Raw genomic sequence first — 22332 nt, forward strand, 5'->3', positions numbered from 1 at the left:
GCAAATTTAGTCATTTCAGATTTGAAAGAACAATTTCGGAAGCGATTTGCTGATTTGGATGCCAGTGCTCAGAAAATTAGATTGTTTCAAAATCCCTTTGACTGTGATGCTGCATATGTCCTAAGTCAAATTCAAGTGGAAATTATTGAACTTCAGGAAAATTATCATACTAAAAACAAATACAAGGAAGGAAATTTGATCTAATTTTATAAATTTCTGTACTCTGAGAAATTTCCACATTTAAAGAAATTTGCTTGTAAATTTGTCTCTATTTTTTGGGACAATNGCCGTTGAAAGTGATGAATCACCTAATGTGGCCCGCGTTTCGAAAAGTTTGGAGACCCCTGGTATATACGAAAAGGAAAGGCTAAAAGGTAAAGCTATCCGTGCAACAGGCCGTGATGGTCCATAGGGTTCTGAGACATCGAGGCTCGCACAATTTTACACAGTCTGCTCACAGAAGGCGGTAAGGTTGTCAGACTTCTGCGCTGGTCTCCTTTACCATGCAGGAAGTTAACTGGTACTCATTTCTGTTAGAGGCTGAGTCGACCCCAGGGCCATAATGCGGCTGGAAGGATTAGGTAAATTGAAAAAATCCAATAACATCATCGGGACTCGGACCCGCGACCTTCCAGCTTATACCATAGTGACTCAACCAACTACGCTATCCAGTGCCCCTTCGATAATGAAAGAGAAACTAAAATTAATACAATTTAATGTCGTATTTTATTCTAATTTTAGTAAATGTACCGCGAAAACAAGCAGAGGAGCCGGGATAGCTCAGTCGGTATAGCGACAAGCTACGGGCTGGCCTGCCGGTGTTCAATTCCCAGCATGGGAAAGCGATTTTGCTCTTCTCCGCAGCGTTCAGACTGTCTCTGGGGCTCACCCAGCCTCCGATAAAATTTGTACCTGGAACTCTTTCTCCTGAGATAAAGCGGCCGTGGAGTGAATCTCACCAAGCACTTCATTCTACCGCAGAAATAAAGAATGCTGGAGCTATACCTCTACTCCCCCACACGCCTTCATAGCGTGGTGCTTAATTAATTAAGTACAGGGACAACTTTACCGCTTTAGTAACACTTTTCTGGGCAAATGTTGCTCTTATAGAGGATTCTGACAGATTATAAATAAGCTTAAAGTCTAACATTAATTTATAAGAAAGTAACAATTATTTAATATAGAATTCCTTAAGCCTATCTCCATTGCTTCGTTATTAAAAAACGTACTCTGTGGTTTTAGTCCGCAAGCGAACTATACCGACCGAGCGGCCGCCGCATGTCAGCGATATTAGTGACTTCAGCGAATAGAGGGTATCACGTGGTCAGCGCAACGGATCCCCACGGCCGTTAGTCTCTTTTTTCTAGACCGGAGCCTCTATTTCCTTGAAATAGTTCCTCAATTATCCTCACGAGGTTGAGTGGATCCCGTTCCAGACTCACTACTTCTCAGAAAATCTGGTAACGCCGGGAATGGAACCCGGGAACTCTTGATCTGTAGCCAGAAACTCTTACTACTAGACCACAGAGGCGTTCGGTATAGTTCGCTTACGGACTACAGGCCACGGAGTTTAGTTTCTAAGAATTATTTAATATAGAATTCTTTAAGTCTATCTCCATTGCTTCGTTCTTTATCGCAATGAAATTTACAGATTTTGTGCGGCAGTCATAATATTATATTAGACTCAACAAATATGGCCCCAAGACTGGCTGCATGTTGCTTGTAGACCAACGTCTAACATCATATGAAATATTAGTACACTACACTAAGTGGCACTAGATTCCCTCTGATATCATAATTCCGATTGCCATGTAGGTGTAATGGATAGAAAGTTGAACAGTAGAATATTGTGGCGACCTCTAGGGGCGCGATATTTATGTGAAGTTGCATGTAAATCTGCCATTGTGTTCCAAAGCCATTAGGAAAGACATCCGAATTCATTCATTCATCAGTAATCTGTCAGATGACAGAATCACAGTCTCTTCCAAAACAGTTCCTCCACTTAATGCGATCTCAAACTTTCTCCTTCAATTAAAATATCCTCTTCTGTCCCCAAGGTCATCCAGCATCTTCTTACGTCTTCTTCCTCGTCTTCTGGGCACATCTATCCGCCCTTCCGGTTTGTTTTGTCATGGCATCTCTGTTTTTGGAAAGAGACTATCCAGGAAAAGTGATAATGTGGTAGTTTTTCCATTTGCTTTCCACATCGCAGTACAATAGCCATTCAAACCACTCTGGTTGCTATACGAACTTGAACCATCTCGAGCATCATTTGCTCTGTGCTTCAAGTCGCTGCTGATGACGCTGCTTCCGGCATCAGTTTTTGGTTTTTGGTGTCTCTCTTCGTCTGATGCCTACCCTTTGACCTGTCCAGCAAGGGAGGCCCTCCCAGTAGCTACACTACCGCTGGTATAGCTCTCAGGGTCCTTGGCATACTCAAACCCCCTCACCACGATAAGGTGGAGACACCAACGAGGGGGCATCCGAATATAACGATACAAATATCGTGTTTTTCTCGAAGAAGTCAGCCAAGAAGGCTGAAAGGAACGGGGTTGGCAATTGTGAACTGAATTCGTCTGGTTGAAGATGAGGGCAAAATGATGGGCTCTTGTGGAGCCGGGTTCCGTAACGTGTTAGGATATTCTTGAGAAACGGAGTGGCTGGCGACAACCAAGGAAGTCCTCGGTTCTATGGAGTTGGTTCCTCGAGAAACCTGTGCGCTGCCTCGTGGTCTGCTGAAGGCGAGTCGCCAATTACGAGTAGGTTCTCGCTGTGCGAGCTGCTGCCGTTTCTTAATGTGTCCAAACATCCGTCATATGCTTGCAACTTGCATGGCCTGGAGGCCACACTCCTCTGGCTCCTAAAGTGACCAGAGGCCTGTCTGCCGTAACATGAATAACTGAGACACTCGAAGGATTTTTCCTTTAGTTTTTGTCTTCAGATTGGGGGAGACGAGAAATGCGTATAGGATATTGGTGGGAAAGCCAGAAAGAAAGAGACCACAAGGAAGACCAAGGGGTAGGTGGGTGGACAATAATAGAATGGGTCTTAGAGAGATAGGATGGGATGGTATGGATTGGATAGATCTGGCTCAGGATAGGGACCATTGGAGGGCTCTTGTGAACACGGTAATGAACCTTCGGGTTCCATAAAATGCTGGGAAATTCTTGAGTAGCTGCAGAATTGGCGGCTCCTCCAGAAGGGCTCAGCTTCATGAGTAAGTAAGTTTTCGTCTTCAGTCCACAGACTAAGGGCCTTTTCCAGTTGTTATACTCTTTTAACTAAGACTTGTAATAAATTTTTGAATTTATAAGAACACAACTTGTAACACAATCCCTGATGGCGTCTTCATTTTTCTTCATTGACCTTAGCGTAGATTCATTTATTCCACAATGACGGCTAACTGTGAAAGCACTCACATTTCACCTGCACCACTTTCTGCCTCAGTTCCTCAGGTCGAAGCATTGTAGCTACTTGCTTTAGCTCAGGCATGATTAAGGCCAACAGAGGACAAATAAGTCAGATACGTAAACGTCAAAACCTCGAACCCTTGTGCAGTGACCATAATGCGACGATCGCGGGGACAATGAACTGGAGTGCGAATAGTCGTGCACCTAGCCGCCATATTGAGGCGGCAAAGCGACGTGCCTGCGAGACCTGGAGAGAGTGAATATAAAGTGAACACTAAATACGAATAAATACGTATAACGCGAATTTGCCAAATTCAAATATTTAGGAAACTTCCTCCATCAATAGTTGCTGTCCCGTGGTCGAAATTAAGTAAAGCTATCCTTGTAACAGGCCAAGAAGGCCCATCTGGTTGTGAGACGTTCAGGATCCCACATTATCTAGAATATCGGCTCAAAGATGGCGGTAAGGCTGGCTGAGTAGAATCTCTCCCTCGCTTATAACTGTTCCCCAAATTTGAGTACAGCAAATATACCCCACGTAATAGGCAATGTCTGATGTAGTATTCGTATGAGATGAGAGAAACGCATAGAGAAAGGAAATAAAGATTCACATATTATAAGGACTTACGTTCTTCTCGATGTTCCTAGGCTACTCTGGGCCTCACATCATGTCATGGCCGATTCCTGCTGATTGTTCTTTACTCGTCACCACTGATCATCAAGAGCCTATTTCAACATTGCGATTGGAAGTACGGAAGTGAGTTGTTTAGGAATTATAGTTGTGTAAGTCTCCGCACAGGTTCGTATATTAACTGACAAATACAAACTGCTCATGAAGAAAGCAGTCTTATGGGATTTTGCACCGTGTATATGTGGTGTTAACCGACGTTTCGGAGGAACGTATCGCCTCCATCTTCAGGGTAGAAGAAAAAATATATAAGAAATCTGCAAGCAAAGAGTCTGCTTCTACCGGTTCTCACGGTCTCTTTGCTTGCAGATTTCTTATATATTTTTTCTTCTACCCTGAAGATGGAGGCGATACGTTCCTCCGAAACGTCGGTTAACACCACATATACACGGTGCAAAATCCCAGAAGACTGCTTTCTTCATAGTCACCGCCGTGAAAGCCTCAAATCTTACACAAACTGCTCAGTTTTCAATTTCTGACCCTCTAAGTCATGGCTTCACAAACTCTTGTCCCCCCCCCACATCAGGGGGTTGCGAAGTATTCTAAAGGGATTTGAGGTATTAACGGAGGTGACTATGATGAAAGCAGTCTTCTAGGATGTGGCACCGTGCAGATGTGGTGTTAACCGACGTTTCGGAGGAACGCCGGTTGACACCACATCTACACGGTGCCACATCCCATAAGACTGCTTTCTTCATATTCTAAGGGGATTCGTCGCGCTTTCAAGAATTATTTCAAATATAGCTGGAAAGTCAGGAATATTTAATAGGGTGATTTAAGGAAATATTCCTATATCTGCAGCCGGCGAAAATTTTCTTGAAATTTTCATCACCGTATAAGCATATTTTACTTGTACAGCATACTCGGAGTGCAGAAGTTGTTCTGTTGTCACGGAGCAGTCTGTGAGGGACCTGTTACAGTGTACACAACTGCAATTATCGCTGACCGGCAGATAGAACGGATCGTATACATTTATTCAATATTTTAGATGATCTCTGTGTTATAGATTTCGAGAAACCTTGCATTAAGTTATAATACGATTACATAACAGGTAAAAATGAAATATGTGGAGTAAGCAAGTCAAGCCACCTTAATATTTAAAGTGTACGGAAATATGGTATTCGAATAAAGTGTCAGAAAAATATTCATGGTTTACAGACGTTTAATGTATGAACATTTGCAGGAAAAGACGCCATTGCTTTTATGGAATTGTGAGCTTTAGTTTTCGAAGCCTGAATCTGATACAACAGATAGACGGCAAGTGCAGCGCATGTCCTGCGCCCGGGAGGAGGCGTCGCGATGGGTACCTGTCCTTACCGCCAGGTTTGAAGAGCCAGTGTTGCGACGGGCGGGATTCTGGAAGCAGACTCTTGGTTGTGGAGCCATCGAAACACGCGCATACATCACGCGACAACAGTGACCTCTAGTTGTTCTCTGTAAGTGTAAGGGTCATTCTGACCTACCGAAACAGTGTCGTGTAATATTAATTATCGCAACTGTATCTGTTAATTCTTATTGGGAGTGTATATTTTAAAATATTAAATTTTAACACAGAAGTTCAATAAGAAGGTGCAAAACAAATGGCGTTTCAGGTTAATATAAATCTATCATTATGCATACTAACAGTAACTCGTCATAACTTGCAGTGTAACACCAGATGAGTATTTGGAAGGTATCCGAATTGAATTTCTGCCGATATCAGCTATCCCGAGAGAAGCTTTTAGTTGCGTCAGTCATTGCCTCTGGGAGACGCATTAAGATAGGCCACTATAGAGTTATCCTACAGCGTTTCTATCTGACCATTTGTAACATTTCTCACGTTTTTCGTTTGACATTCTGTAATTTTTGTACCTCACAAAGTTTCGTTAACTGAATTGCTGAACTAAATAACTTAAAGTACGTTAGAATATGCCACTTAAATGCATGTTCCTTATTAATGACACTAGAACGGTCAACTTATTCAGTAACTTCATTTAATAATCAGCTAGTCAATATTTGTGAAACACCTAATTGTATCTAACAAAAATAAACAAGCCTACAAAGACCATAAAATATTTATCTCATTTATACAAATTTCGATACCATGACACTCACTGATTCAACAGCATCTAGAGGCTTTTTAATTACAATTAACGCTTAATCAATCTTTATAATTAAGCGACAATCTGACTGCTTATTAGTGGGAAGTGCAGTGATAAATGCCCAATATCGCGTTTCAGATGTTAGCAATCCTTATGTAATTTAAATAGATACAGGGTGTTGACCTCGGCGATGGGATGTCATAATGCTCGTGTTTCTGGATCTTCCCAGTGCATTCATACAAATGCTGGGAATTGCCAGTAGTTTCGCTAGCAGTGCAAAGTTCTTTCCAGTTCATATACTCACGACTACTGCCTGTCTTGTGCCATAGACGACCTGAGCCAAACGTATGACGGAATTTCAAAGCATTTAATCTGTTTCTGTCACTCTGTAGACAGGTTAGAAGTCCCTTTCAAGGCTTCCGTGAGAACCCGTGCATTATGTTTATTTCGTTCAGCCTTTGAGCTACTAGTCCAGCCTAAAAGAGAAATATTTTAGTGTTTGTTTATTTATTTGTAGTATATTTAAAAACGTTGTAGTAACTCAGACTACATACAGTCCAATGATGGATGGTCGTGAATAAGGAATAAGAAGGGGTATGCAAGAAAGGCCCTGAACCAGTTTAAGTTACTTTCCCGGCATTTTCCTGGAGGGAGTGAGGAGAACCACAACAAAAATCATCTCAGTGTATTCAGTGTTCCGGCCAAGATGAAAACCTGGCACCTAAAATATAGAATTCAGTAATATTTACATGAGACATCCTGAGCCGTCACGTATTTTGAGAGACGAATAGGTAGTAAGGCCCATGAAGCGCAACATGTTTTATGTAAATGAACTGCCTTTACATGTTTCAGCCACAACTGGCCTTCATCAGAAGGCAAAGCCAACACTATTAATAATTTATATAAACTACAAACGGTCACGGTAGCTGAGCGGTTTAAGGCATGTACTATCTTCGCTCGCTCGGAAGCCGAGATCGTGGATTCGAATCCCAATCAGGGCATGGATGTTTGTGTGCGTTTTTCTGTGTTTGTCTACAGGTAGAGGCCTTGCGACGAGCTGATCACTCGCCCAAGGAGTCCTACCGTATGTGTAAGATCTAGAAAAACCGAAGTGAACGGGAAGTTCATGGAGGTAGGCCTAGGCCCACTGAGGCTGTAGTGCCAAGAAAACAAAAATACTACAAACGGGTGTTGTGATAAGTGTTTGTACTTTTAGAAACTGGGGATAGACTAAGGCACGAGGTAGCGTAGTTGGTTGAGGCACTAAGCTACAAGCCGGAAGGTCGCGGGATCGAATTCCGATGAGGTGGATTTTTTTTTTAATTTACCTAATCATTGCAGCCGCACTATGGCCCTGGGATCAACTCAGCCTCTAACAGAAATGAGTACCAGGAATCTTCCTGGGGGTAGAGGACGGCCGGCGTGTAAGGCTGCCAACCTTACCGCCTCTGTGATCCAACTGGCTAGAAAATGTGGGAGCCTCGACCTCTCACAACCCTATTGGCCTACACGTCCTGTTACAGGGAGAGCTTGTTGTTAAAATAGAGAGCGTCAGTTAAAATTAATTAAAATTCTTTTTATATGAGTACGTGAACATAACGACCCTGTTTTTCTTCTGACTGTTGCGTGGTTGTATTTCCGTCTGTGTGATATTGTGTACGTGTTCCGGTGAGGCCCGTGGCACAGCACGTCCCGCTCACTAACACGGGCCTCCCCGCAACACGTACACAATATCACACAGACGGAAATACGGCCAGCTACACAGGACCTTCTACGTAACAAGCATAAGAAAAACAGGGCCGTCCTTATGTTCATGTGCGTATGCAACCCGACAATTAATTTTAACTGATACTGTCGAATTACGTTTAAGAACAACGCTTACTTTAAATAAGAAGGATGCCGTCTTCTGGGATGTGGCTGCAGCCACTTGCTCACGCTGGTTCCTCTCTCGCAAATTTTATACCCTGAATATGGATGCGATACGTTCCTCCGAAACGTCGATTTACACAATATCTACACGGCGCCACATCCCAGTAAACGGCATTCTCCATAGTCACCGCCGTGAAAACCTCAAATATTACATTATTTTAATTACATTAATATTTTAGGCTACTCTCGATTTCTGATGGTAGAAATCCCTTTAAGTCAACATGTGTTAATCATACGTGCAAACATGGCCAATAGTGGCCGAAGCATGTAAAGACAGTCTTACATTAAACTTGTTGCGCTTTATGGGTCTTACTACGTACTACTCGTCTGTAAGTCAGAACCGTCACGGTCTGAGGCAGTCTGCTGCATATGCATAAGATTTACTGAGGCAATAATATTAAATCACATCTGCTTAGATAGGTTAAACCACGTCTGTGGTCTAGTGGTCAGGGTTTCTGGCTACATATCCAGAGGTCCTGGGTTCGATTCGCGGCGCTACCAGATTTTCTGAGAAGTAGTGGGTCTGGAACGGAGTTCATTCAGCCTCATGAGGATAATTGAGGAGCTGTTTCAAGGAAATCGCGGTTCCGGTCTAGGAAACCGAAATTAACGGCCGTGGGGATCCGTTGCGCTTACCACGCACCACCCTCTATCTGCAAAAGCTGACACTAACTTCGCCGACAAACGGCGGTCGCTCAGTCGGTATAGTTAGCTTGCGGACTATGGGCCACGGAGTTTTTTTTCTTAGATAGGTTAGTAGGGCCTATGATGGATAAAAATAGCTGAGTATTTTATCCAGCGGTGGGCTTCGTATTATAGGTGTTGAACCTTCAGTTCTGCTATCAGAGAGTCGAGGTCGACGGGGTTGGGTCGCCATGTATAAAGTGTTGTTTATTATAGGACTGCCATTATTTTACCGAACAATGTAGTTCTTAGAAAAGTAGCAGAGACTTCTTGTCACAGGGTAGAATCCCGGCCAACCTCGAGGCGTAAGATAAACGGTATAATCTTAAGACAGCTTGAACTAGCTGAGACTCGAAACAGATCAAACTACAGAGTTATACCCGCTCTGAATACACTTTCTAACGTAAACAATTTTTTGTTTAGCTGTCACATTCCCTGCCTTCTTATGTGACTCATAGGCGACAATAGCCAGTTCTGGCAGCGCAAAAGTAATCTTTGTCCATAGCGCTTTGTTTTTGGCAACCGTTTAATTTACATTATGAATATAGGAGTATAGGCGTATATCCATAATAGTATCAAACGAAGTAAGAAATATTATTATTTCGGCATATTTACAGGCACTTTCGGCAGATATTTTTGTGGTCAACAGGAATATATGTTTTTAAATAATACAACACTGGTCAACGGGAATATATATATATGTCTATTCATATTACTGTCCTAACAAATAAGCATTCTCCTTATTTATGTACTATTTAGGGGCACCTTCGGAAATTCTGATTTTGTAATGGGAATAAGTATTCACGAAATTTTCATGACAAGTATGTAACTCAGTAAGTTGATTAGAGTTTACTTTAAGAAAATTAAGTGGGAATAACGAGCTTTTCGCATATGTACAATACACATCTCGCTGTTCCGAAAGTAATGAATACTTCGAGCGGTTCTGTTAGTCTGCACGAAAATATCAGTTGCATATTGATTGCACGACTGGCAACAAAGCTGATGTTTCTGCGAGGCAACGGAAAGATGTATTTGTCCCATATATCTTGCATGTAAGAACATTTTTCATTTGTACACTATTATGTGGTTTCCGTATGAACGGGCTCTAATGGTGAACTGAATGAAAGTCTGTCAGATTATATCTTGCAAAATATTTATTGTGTGCTTGCCAAAGAAGCCGATCCTACTGCTTAGGACAGACGGAACATTTCTCTCCTGCATCATTACGAACCATCTTTATCTGTACAGCATCAGGTGGCTTCGAGTGGCAAGGACGTTGAGAGTAAATTGAAGTAAATTGTGCTGAATGATATTCTGCAATATATATACGGGCTGTCACGCAACCGAGGGGGGGGGGGTGAGAGAAGGAAGAATTTATACTTATGTTTCAAAGAAGGTAGAATGCCTTCAAGACGTAAAGATGATATCCAGTTATGTATAGGCTACAAGAAACGAGAAGTTATAAAGACTGTAGTTCCATCACACTCCTCTGGTTAATACACTGAGTACTAAAGATTTGGACATCATCTGCACACTTATGTATACGTAACGTCGTCAACGTCGAATATAATATTCTGTTTTCACATATAGAAAAGGCATTACGTACCATAAATTTATGCATATAAAAGACGAAGAATCATCAACGTAATAAGCGAGGTGGTTTAAAAATCCAGATCTTTCTACCGTCCCCAATAAATTATGTGTGGGCGTGTAACCTTCTGAAAGTCTTAAAGTTAGACTGATTGGTTTACAGTTTACTTAACGAAGCTGCCAGAAAGGTAGAAATCACGTAGCGTAGAATGAGCTGGCCGATCACAGTGGCCGCGCGGTCTGAGGCATGGATGTCTGTGTGCGTTTATTCTGTATGTATGTAGCGGACTCTCGACGGGCTCTTCCCCCATCCAAGGAGTTCTACCTAATGTGTATAGGATCAAGAAAATGAAAAAAACAGCCAAGGCCTTAAAAAGGGCTGTAGAGCCATAGATAGATAGAATGAGATGGCTGTGAATGGTTGGTTATTATGTAATTATTCTGAAGGTGGCAGTCATGATACACTGTACGGTCTACAAAGGTGTCCATTCATCTGCAAATACTGAGGAAAACTGAGGATAGCCATTTACCATGGGCATCATCAGAATTCGTTCAAGGGCAGTTGGCCAGTTATCCAAGAGGCAGGACAGCAGATTGTCTAAAAAACTTATCTTTAAGCAGTATAAAAATATTTTTACTGATCTCTCTAAGAGCATTCAGGACAAAAGAATAACTCTTTCAGAAATAGTTTTAAATTTGATATTAATATCTGGTAGGCCTATAGTTATTTCCTTTTGTTTCCAATTTTAAGTTTTTCCAAAAATCCAGGAGGAATCGAAGACACCTCTTATGCCTCATCTGCTGGCGGTCACGCCCTGCCAACTTTCCGAACCGCCATCTCTCAAACAAAACCATTAAGCGCTATTAATACGGCAACATTCTCGGATCTCATGAACGTTGATAGAATTATTGATTTTGGTGAATACAAAACGCACTAGTGTGAATATTCCATATACGTGAAGAAAGTTGGCGGATATTGATCCTATCTGTTCTGTTATAAGGTTCACTGCATTGAGTTGTATACGTGTACTGTCACTTCAGTCGCTGTTTCATTGCTGGGCTCTAAGGAGAAGAAATTTCTTTGCAGTTTAATTTAATGAGTTCAGTCATTTAGTTCCGTCTTTTAATTTTATTCTAACGATGGCACTTAAATGCTTGAGTCTGTAATTCGAGGAACTGAAACATTACACGAAATAAGTGTAATGAAACACCTGGTACATACATATAGATTTCCGCAGGATGAAATTTTATTTAGTTTTATGTTACAAAAGAACGCTGTGTAATTTTGCACTTCACAGTGTTAGACACTTGCCGCGTCTATGCTGATGTTCCAGTTACAAGTGCATACCAGGTTACTTGAATAGCTACACCATTAAGGAAACAAGAAATTCTGAGCAAAGAATATGATGCTGAATTACCTTCAAATTCGTTTCTATAAACAGAGATCTGGAAATTAAAAAAAAAAAAAAACAAAAAACAAAGAATAGTGAAACCGAAATCATGATATACACAAAAACAGGTAAGGTGAAATAGACAATTACAAATTAAATTATAAATGTACTCTTTTATTGTGGGGGTGTCTCCTTAACTGCCGAGGGCGTATTTTTTTTATTATTATTATTGCTAGTGGGGTGGGACTAAGTCCCTTGTATTGCGGCCACTTCTGGCCGATTGTACCAGCGCCAGATGATAGATGAGGGTGATTGTGGAGCAATTTGTAGAATGAAGAGTGGCAGGGGAAACCGAAGTACTTTGTCCACCACAAATTTCACTTGACCAGACCTGGGATCGAACCCGGGCCGCCGTGGTGGGAAGCCAGCGACTAACCGCTTGAGCTATGGCGCGGCCATGCCGAGGGCGTAACTTATCTACATTACGTTGCCCCATACTTAAATTATACATTAAACCAATAAAAAGCAAAAGTGGAAGCTAAATTATTATTACTAATACCACCTCTGTTCCAAGAAAATGCGTGATTCACAGAGGGGAAATTAACAAATATGAAAGCTGTGGCATCAGTCCCTACTGCGCTTTGGGTTATTCAGTTTGCTCGACCAAATAACGTACATCCCGAGGCTTACAGAAAATTCTGAATGAGGGCACATCACAAAGTGAGTAGTGTTAAGCAAAAAACTTGTATTGTAGCGTGTAAAGGTAAAAGGTAAAAATATCCCGGCAACAGGTCGTCAAGGCCCATAAGGTTGTGAAACTTCGAGGCTCCAAAATTTTGTCTAGACAGTCGGCTCACAGATGACAGTACGGTCGTCAGCCTTAGGCGTCGGCCGCCCTTTATCCCCCAGCAAGATTCCTGGTCCTAAAATGTCTAAGAGGCTGAGTCCACCCCAAGGCCATAGTGAGACGGGAAGGATTATGTCAATCTAAATGTCCAGTGACATCATCGGGACTCGAACCCGCGACCTTCCTGCTTGTAGCATAGTGCCTCAACCAACTACGCTATCGTGTGACCCCTTGTAGCGTGTAACTAACGTAAAGAAGAGAAGTCCTTGCAAATCTAATAGACGCTCAGGTGGTCACTAAATTCCCTGTCTTTTGTGGTATCCTTATGGATTCAGACTATGTTCCTAAATCGTATTTCTGAAAGATTCCGTTTTACTAATATTCATCCTTCTATGCTTATTTCTCCCAAGTGGTCTCTTCCATTAGGTTCTTCGACTAAAATCTTGTATGCTACTTGCACACTTCCGATGCGTGCTATATGTCTCGCTCAGTTCATTCTTCTTGAGTTTATCGCCTTAACAATATTTGGGGAAAAATAAAAATTATTGAATTATGCACAATGCAATTCTTTCCTTCCACGTGTTATTTCCTGCTTTCTATTTCCCGGTGTTTTTTCAGCTCTGCTGTACCGTGCACGTGCCGAGAAGTGCATACCAAGTGTCAAATTTCACACGGTCCATTTCTCTTCTCTTGTTTATAGACACATCAATGTATAATGCCGTATTAGAGCTAAGCCTATTACACAAATCGAAATAATAGCACGTGTCTGGATATGTCAGCCACAGAAGGCTTCCTGCTCTGCAGCGTTCCGCAGAGCCACACCAGCAAGTCACGTCTTCATCGCCTTGGCAGTCTGGAATGTTCTCAAACACGTATACCAGAGAAATCTATTTCAAATAATGTTCCTTTTTTTCGCGAAATTGTATGTTTCCTGAAGACTTCACGCCTATGATATAGCTACGGACAATCTCGAAAACGGCATATCTGTATCCTCTCTGATTTGCCTAAGTCCTTGTGAATCGATTCTTTTATTAAAATGGGCAATATTTCCAGGATATTAAAAATAGTAATTAATTTTAAAATGAAGAAGCAAGGATTCTGAAAATTTTCTGAATTTAATTACGATTTCTTTCTTATATATTTTTTTTAAAGTTTAGTTCATGCTATGAGTATACAAAGTAGAACCATTACCATTTCGGGTCCTTAGTCGCTTTTCTACGTAACTTCGAAGGTGACGTAGCCGTTCAGGACTGCCACTTCACCGGAACGATTGCACAGCATTACTCTGCATTCACTAGACTGGAAAATTGCCTAGCTCAACGTAGAAAAACTGCTCGATAGTTTACTTAAAAGCAACATTTGCGGTTCTTACTGCAGTGGATGTGAAGACTACCGCATTTTGGGATGTGGCACCGTGTAGTCTAGTAGTTCCTGTCGGAGGAAATGATGCATTAATATTCAGGGTGAAAGACTGGCTCTTATAATCTAAGATGGAAGGAACAGTTTCATCTGAAACGTCGCCAAACGACCTTCTAGTTTACGCGGGGTTATAATCAGTAATGCAGCAATCGTCAGTTTGTTTCAATTTCACTTTTCCTCTTCTTCTACATAATATTGATTATATTCGATACCGCGATTTGTACACGTATTATGTTCTCCAGTTCTAAGGTTTATCCCTCCCCTAGAAACGTTCAATATTAACTATACCATCGAGTTCTTGGAACTGTAATTATAGCCCTATATCTCCTCACTTTTTCCATCTTACTTTTGTGACCTTTTCCTTCTTCAACATTGTGAAGGTCACTTTAATGTATTACCTTAAATTATCCTCTTGAACGTATATCTCTCTTGTCTTTCGTNGCTGTAATTATAGCCCTATATCTCCTCACTTTTTTCCATCTTACTTTTGTGACCTTTACCTTCTTCAACATTGTGAAGGTCACTTTAATGTCTTACCTTAAATTATCCTCTTGAACGTATATCTCTCTTGTCTTTCGTATCCGCATTATTACTCACCCCCAAGTAATTCATTCAGCCTGCAAAATCTACTCCAACGCAATAACGTCGAAGCGAAATTCAAACTAATATTACGTACACACATTCAAGTTCAATACAGGCGTATGAGCTGTAATCTAAATACACATAACAACACCAACTCCGTGGCCTGTAGTCCGCAAGCCAACTATACCGACCGAGCGACCGCCGCTTGTCGGTGAAGTTAGTGCCAACTTTAGCGAACAGAGGGCGTCGCGTGGTCAGTGTAACAGATCCCCACGGCCGTTAATCTCGGTTTTCTAGACCGGAGCTGCTATTTCCTTGAAATAGTTCCTCAATTAGCCTCATTAGTCTGAGTGGACCCTGTTCCAGATCCACTACTTCTCAGAAAATCTGGTAGCGCCAGGAATCGAACCCGGGACCTCTGGATCTGTAGCCAGGAACTCTGCCCAGAGGCTGTCTGGAAATGGGTGTAGGCCTGTATACTGTAGCAGCCGATGGTAGATGAGTTTTCATATCTCAGCATAATAGATATTTTCTAATTAAAATAAAATTAACCATTAGAAATTGTAAAAGAATTTAAAAATAAAATATAAATTAAATACTTTTTCTCCATTGTATAGTGATTTTTTGATAATGTTTAGTTTAAGGAAATAATTTATACCTATTTAATACTTTGTACATTGATTCAATATATATGTTTCTTTATGTACATAGATACTTAATTTTTTCCTGACGTTCTATAGAATGTACAAAGCTGCCATAAACTTACGAAGAAAGCTGACGAAGTGTGCCTTTACGGCAGAAAATAAAGCCGTTCCTTAGGCACCACGCAACGTATAGAGCTAGAAGAACATTTAAATCATCCTCTGAAATCTGAAGAAAAAAACTCCTGGAAGATGAAGGAATAAATGGAAGGCCAATATTATAAAGTGTCTTCGAGAAATAAGGTGGGAGGATGCGGACTGGATTCGATTGCCACAGGATAGGGTCAGGTGGTGGGCTCTTTGAACACGATAATGGGCTTCGGGTTTCCATATAGGGATGGAAATTTCTTGACTTGCTGAGTGACTATTAGGTTTGCGGGAAGGTTTCTGAACTACAGAGTTCGTTAATTAGTTTATACAACCTCATTAAATATCATCAAAACAGATGAACGGACATCAATGTTAATCTGAGAAATAAGTGGCTCTAACAAGTCTTATCTTCTGGAATATAACGCCATGTACTCCGTTGAAAGTCAACCTACATTTGGAAGGAAAATGTCGACTCAATTTTCGTGGTCGAATAGTAATCCAAGCAAAATCGAGCGTCATACAGGCAGCATTACAAAACACCACCATTGTGAGAACCTTAAATCTGCAATACTGATGAAGATTGAATAAATCGCCTACGTACGTGAAGACGGTGGCTCTGGTGATGTAGCTATATACTTTCTTTTTCTGTGGCGCTACAGCCCCAATTTGGGCCTAGGCCTACCTCCATGAAACTCTCCGTTTCACTTCGGTTTACTAGATCTTAAACATTCGGTAGGACGCCTTGGGCGAGATCAGCTCGTCGCAAGGCCTCTCTACCTGTAGACAAACACTGAAAAACGCACACAAACATCCATGCCCTGAGTGGGATTGGAACCCACGATCCCGGCTTCCGAGCGAGCGAAGACAGTGCATGCCTTAGACCGCTCGGCTATCGTGACCTGCAGCTATATAATTTACTTTCTGATAACATCTGAATTTGACAAAAGCTTAACGTGCGTCTCTGCGTTAGGTAGGCCTTCTAGCGCCGAGCTTGTGCGGCAACTTCTCCTGCGCCGCAGTAAGGCAGGTAGTCTAAACACAAGTATGGTAGAGATGGACGAACTAGCTTCATCCGTTATTTCACATAGCCGTATTTTGTATCTGTTTCCACTTGCACACCGATTAATACTTTCACAACCTCAGCATTCAGAATTAATTTTGGTTTCCCGGACACGCAAAAAATGTTAATTTTCTTATGCTACATGCGTTGAGGTTTCCCCCCTCCTCATGTCATTCTTATATAATTATATAATTCATAATTTGTACCCTTAGCCAAATATAATTAGAATGATCGAGTTAAGGAAGGTGAGAAGGAAAGAAACCACAAGGAAGACCTAGACGTATGTGGGAAGAATATATTAAAATCGATCGTAGCGAGAGAGTTTGGGGTGGTGTCGACTAGTCTTATCTGGCTCAGAATAGGGACTGATACTTTTAGCGAGCCGTTCTCTAGCAATGGACTATTCCGTGTGTGTTCTTTGCCGCGGGAACGGTTTTGCCGAACCGTTGTCTAGCAGTTGTCATATTCGTTACAATATTTAAAAAAATATGAATCCTTCCTGGGCCGGAAGCGGACTGCGTGCCTTATTTTGCTCATCCTTAAGCTAGCACAAAACTGTCTGGTGGCGGATGCGTTGCGTCGTACAATGGCTATATATTTTTTTCTCCTCAAATGTGCTTGACACTGAAAGCGAATGTGAAAACATGGGATGCAACGTTATGTAATCTGACGTTTCGGCACGTGGCCCATTGAATGCAAATCGGTTGCGAAGAATGCGGAGTGAACCAGCTGGGTGTTCAATATGCAATGTGCGCTGGGTGTTTGACAATGGAGTCAGAGACAGTAACAGAAACTTTTGATACTGGATCCATCCCCATCATGGCTGATTGCGCCATACAATAAACCTAAAGTCAAAGCGCACGGTCAATAGTGAAACTTCAAATCACGTGCGTGTGTGTGGTTACGTTGAATAGAGAGGATCCTGTTTGAACAAACGCAAGTACAATTTGAATAAAGAAGGACTGAGGAACTGAATGCTGTGTACGTATCTCGAAATGCCTCTGAGCACTTCAGAATGTTGAAATGTACCTTCCCTTCTTGCGAGAAGGCAGCCTGACGTCCCCTTCCTTCTACACATTTGTGTCGCAAAAAAACACTTAAATTAATGGAATTTGAGGTTGAATGCGATGAGTTTTCTTATATAGGAAACTATTTATTGAAAGATACTGCATAATGAAGAGCTTCATGACTTGTACTCTTCGCCAAGTATAATTAGAATGATCAAGTCAAGGAGGATGAGATGGGCAAGAGTGTAGCACGAATGGGGTAGAGGCGAAATGCATGTAGGATACTGGTGGGGAAATCAGAAGGAAAGAGACCACTGGGAAGACCACGATATAGGTGGGTGGACAAAATTAAAATGGATCTTAGAGAGATAGGACGGGATGGTATGCATTGAATTGCTCTGGCTCAGAATAGGGACCAGTGGAGGGCTCTTGTGAACACGATAATGAACTTTCGGGTTCCATAAAATGCTGTGAAGTTCATGAGTAGCTGTACAATTGGCAGCTTCTCAAGAAGGACTCAGTTCAATAAGTGAGTGAGAGGGAGTGATTTATTGCAAGATAATGTCATTAAATATTGTAAAGATGGATAACAGTTTAATAAATGATATTATATTACACACTAACCCAGCATGAATTCTCTTTTGTAATTGTTAGCAATGATGTGCTACCTTTTTAAGCTCTAGGGTAAAAACGACAGAAAATGAGGAATTGAGGTGAAGAGCCAATGGAGAATAATATGAAATTATTGTTCAGTCTTGATAACCCTCTTTTGTTCACATTCTGCTTTTCTAGCAAAAACTGTTCTTTTGTTAGGTGCGCTTCAGCTGCTAATGTTTCTCAGGGACGTTGACATACTCTGAACATGAACTCTTTATCTTAATAATATTTTCTAAGTTTTTACTTTTTAATTCATTTTTGTAATGTTAATTATGCTAAGGATTATTTAAAGCATACGTATATCTTGCCATCGCATCATGGTTGGCGTGACTGGACTAGTTGAATGGTTACTGTCTGAACAATACACGTTGACTTGTTTTGTCTTCTTTTGTGTGCGGTCTCTATGTGTTTGTTTTGTTTGTCTCTTTGTTCGTCCTTACTCTATAGTTGGACTTTGAACTCTTCATAAGCACGTAAATAAGTACATAGTCGATATGAATTATTACTATTGCTAATAAAACACTTGAAAAACTTGTAAGCTGTAAAGGTGTTTGCATTATCACTAATGCTTTTTCAATGGGCACTATATGTGTTCACGTTTTTTATTTCTCTGAGTTCCTGGAACAGTCCATGCGATAACCATGAAAATGCATTTATTTCTCCGAGTTCCTGGAACAGTCCATGCGATAACCACGAATATGCATTTTTAACGTTATATCTCTGCATAAGGAAGTTCATTTCTTTTCAATAATTGAAATGTACGACATAAAGCAATCTTCTCTGGAAAACAAATTCATAATGACCGATTAATTTGTTAAAACAATGATAATGACTGTCACGATGATGATGTTGATGATTAAAATAGCATTAATAAAAATACTGTCATTTTAATTATGATTTTCATTGCATTTATTTCCATTCAGTAACAATAAAATGGTTTTAGAACTATCAGGAACAGAAATTATATCAGATATGATTATTTCCAACAAATTTTCAAGCTGACATTTCCCTTACTCTAGTTCAGCCCTCAGGGGATCTTGAGCTTATGAAACATTAGTTCTGCAAATGACTTATTTTCGCTTGCAGACTACGACTCTGAGTCCTATTGTTCCATTAGAGTTTTTCTAGTTTCACACTGCGATATTATGTTTGAAATAGCGCCTCCTCTGCTCACATTCATTCATACTTCATAGAGTTTCCAGCCCTCGTGAAACTCACAACGGAACCTGTCGTAGGGAAAACGCTTCATCAAGCAACATCCACTTCAGTGGGCTTGTTCTCGGATCATGCTGAAATGAGAGCGGGGTTAACTGTCCCGACACAACACGCCAGTACATCACACACAACACAATAAGAGTAAACCTACACATGTACCAACGTTATATAACCCAGTATCCTGCTAGTCCGTCCAGTTAAAACATTGTGACAGCCGAACTCCATTGAGCCAAGTCCTTCGTGAGAAATCAACAGTCGTTCATCTACTCAAGAATTTATCAACATTTTATGGAACCCGAAGGTTCATTGCCATGTTCACAACAGGCCACCACTGGTCCCTATCCTGAGCCAGATTAATCCAGTCCATACCACCCCATACTATCTCTCCAAGATCCATTTTAACATTATCCTACCTCGTAGGTCCAGGTCGTCCCAGTGGTCTCTTTCCTGCTTTCTTTCCTACCAGAACCCTGTATGCATTCCTATATCCCTCTACGTTCTACATGCCAAGCTCATCGCAACCGCCTTGATTTTTCCATTCTAATTATATTTGGCGAAAAGTGAAATTTATCATTGTGACAGCTTATGGGTGGAAAGTATAAAGGGACGATTTATGGCATTGGACTTCTAATATCGACAGATATGTTGACAGTGACATGTGACTGCAAGATAATGGTGACAGTGAGTGGCGAATCTGTGTCACTGAGTGACGTAGATGATTACATTTTTTTGCGTTTTCTTTGCACAGACAGAGTGAAATGGATGAATAATGGGCCAGTGATTTACGTATGTTCACCCAATCCATGAGGCATAATATTAGTCCTTACTCAAAGTTGTTTGGTGCTGAGGGAATACTGTTAAGACATAGTAATTAACGCGTCTCAATGTAGGTGTAATGTCTGTTTCAGGCAGTGACATGGCGCAGGAACTGACGGATATTTTAAGGCTTCAGAACTCAAACGACTGGGCGAACCTGAGCTCTTTCATCAGGCTACGTTTAAACGAGAACGACCTGTCAGATCTGATTGACTACCCCAGCCTGGATATGGTGGAGCCGCCTGTTAAGACGGCTCTCGTCTGGATATACTCCCTGACAGCAGCACTTAGCGTCGCCGGAAATGTCACCGTCATAGTGGTGCTCTCCTTCGGGAAAAGGTCAGTTGCTTACCGAGAATTACAAAGGAATCCCGAATGATTTGGATTATTATTATTATTATTATTATTATTATTATTATTAATTTAAAGATTAAATTATGGAATCATTATAGAGTTCTGGATTTTAGTTCTCTAATGTTGAAATGGAATGGAAATATATATATATATAAAACTCTGTGCCCTGTAGTCCGAAAGCTAACTATACTGACCGAACGACCGCCGCTTATCGGCGAAGTTAGTACCAACTTTTGCGGATAGAGGGTGTGACGTGGTCAGCGCAACGGATCTCCACGGCCGTTAATCTCAGTTTTCTAGACCGGTGCCGCTATTTCCTCAAAATAGCTCCTCAGTTATCCTCACGAGGCTGAGCGGACACCGTTCCAGACCTACTACTTCTCAGAAAATTTGGTAGCGTCGGGAATCGAACTCGGGACCTTTGGGTCTGTAGCCAAGAACTCTGACCACTAGACCACAGAGGTTGTGTATTGAAAATTGTAAATTTTCTTTCAGAAATCTTATTGCATGGAAAATATGATTTGAGTATCAATCTGATATATTACGTTATTAATATACAACATCTACTAATATTTTACACAGATCACAGTGAACACGAGGGCCCTCTTGTCTTTGACCACTGAAACGCTGGGATTCAGACTTCGAATTCCACTCGGGGCATAGAAATATGTCAGAGTTTTGTCTGTGTCTGTGTTGTCCTGGATGGATAGAACCCAGATCTCCCGTCAAAGTTGTCCTGCTAACTCTCTAAAAGGAAGTCACAGCTTCAGACTTAATTCTCACTGGAACAGGCCGGAGGACCTAATTTGTAAAACTAGAGGATAATTTATGTCCTTACATTATCCCATATCTAATAGCTGTTAAATGATTTAAAATAGTTGGAAAATAAACACAATGATCATTCTGTATTTCAGCATCCCGTTGCAATTGTTCACATTAGCGTCCATTTGTCTATATCCGTCTAAATTGCAACACTTGTTTTACACTTCAACATATTCTTTAACACTTAACACTACATGTTTCGGCCTCAACTGGCCTCAACACCACACGTAGAGGAGGAAACGAAAGCAAGGCGCAAATAACTGACGTGAGGAAACCTTTAAAGACCGAATTTTTTCCAAACTAAATATAAAAATTCAGTTCGTACCTCACAGGAAACACATTGTGTCTCCGCTACAAGGACCAACCGGTTAATGCTGTTTAGGAAAACATCCGATGCTTATTGTGAGAACCATATGAAACACACAAACACACTGTGTGGGCAGAATGCAGAATTCTAGTATGTTAAACCAGGTCGTGCATATAGTAACCTTTAGGCTTTAAAAGGTTAATATATTTTACGGAAGTGACGACACTCTGAGTGAAGTGAAACAACAAATTATAAAAGAATTTTATCTCGTTTTAATTGAAGGAGGACTGCAGCGTGTGGTTTATAAAATGAATTGGAACAGCGAAACAGTGTAGCAGTTTTAACAAGGTCTTGATTGAATATCTGTAATAAAACACCTGTAGATGGCCCTATGAGGCCGAAACATGTAGTGTTAAGTGTTAAAGAATATATTGAAGTGTAAAACAAGTGTTGCAATTTAGACGGATATAGACAAATGGACGCTAACAATGGTCATTCTTTAAAAATAAGTTGGGGCTATATTCAACAGGTTTCGCCAAAATGTTGACACCTACCTACAAATCTACACGGCGTCATATCCCACAAGGCAGCGCCGATGTTCATAGTCACCGCCATAAGAACCTCAGATACAGCTGGAGCAAAGGCATTTTCAAAATGCTTTCCTAGCGGTTTCACAAATTTG

General features: G+C 41.0%; 2 protein-coding genes across 4 annotated transcripts in view; one reads left to right on the top strand and one right to left on the bottom strand.

Annotated features, from left to right (window-relative positions):
* LOC111861271 (zinc metalloproteinase nas-13) overlaps positions 1-22332 on the bottom strand; it is a 122283-nt gene that overhangs the window by 42963 nt on the left and 56988 nt on the right. The window lies entirely within an intron of this gene.
* Positions 5447-22332, top strand: part of LOC111861270 (gastrin/cholecystokinin type B receptor) — a 60578-nt gene continuing 43692 nt past the window's right edge. For all 3 annotated transcript variants that reach the window (XM_023845704.2, XM_033750243.1, XM_033750242.1), the window contains exons 1-2: positions 5447-5534; positions 20260-20506. In XM_023845704.2, the coding sequence (XP_023701472.1) occupies positions 20268-20506 (239 nt within the window). In that variant the 5' untranslated portion in view covers positions 5447-5534; positions 20260-20267. The remainder of the gene's footprint in view (positions 5535-20259; positions 20507-22332) is intronic.

This window comes from Cryptotermes secundus, unplaced genomic scaffold (assembly GCF_002891405.2).
Source record: "Cryptotermes secundus unplaced genomic scaffold, Csec_1.0 scaffold68, whole genome shotgun sequence".
Taxonomy (NCBI): domain Eukaryota; kingdom Metazoa; phylum Arthropoda; class Insecta; order Blattodea; family Kalotermitidae; genus Cryptotermes; species Cryptotermes secundus.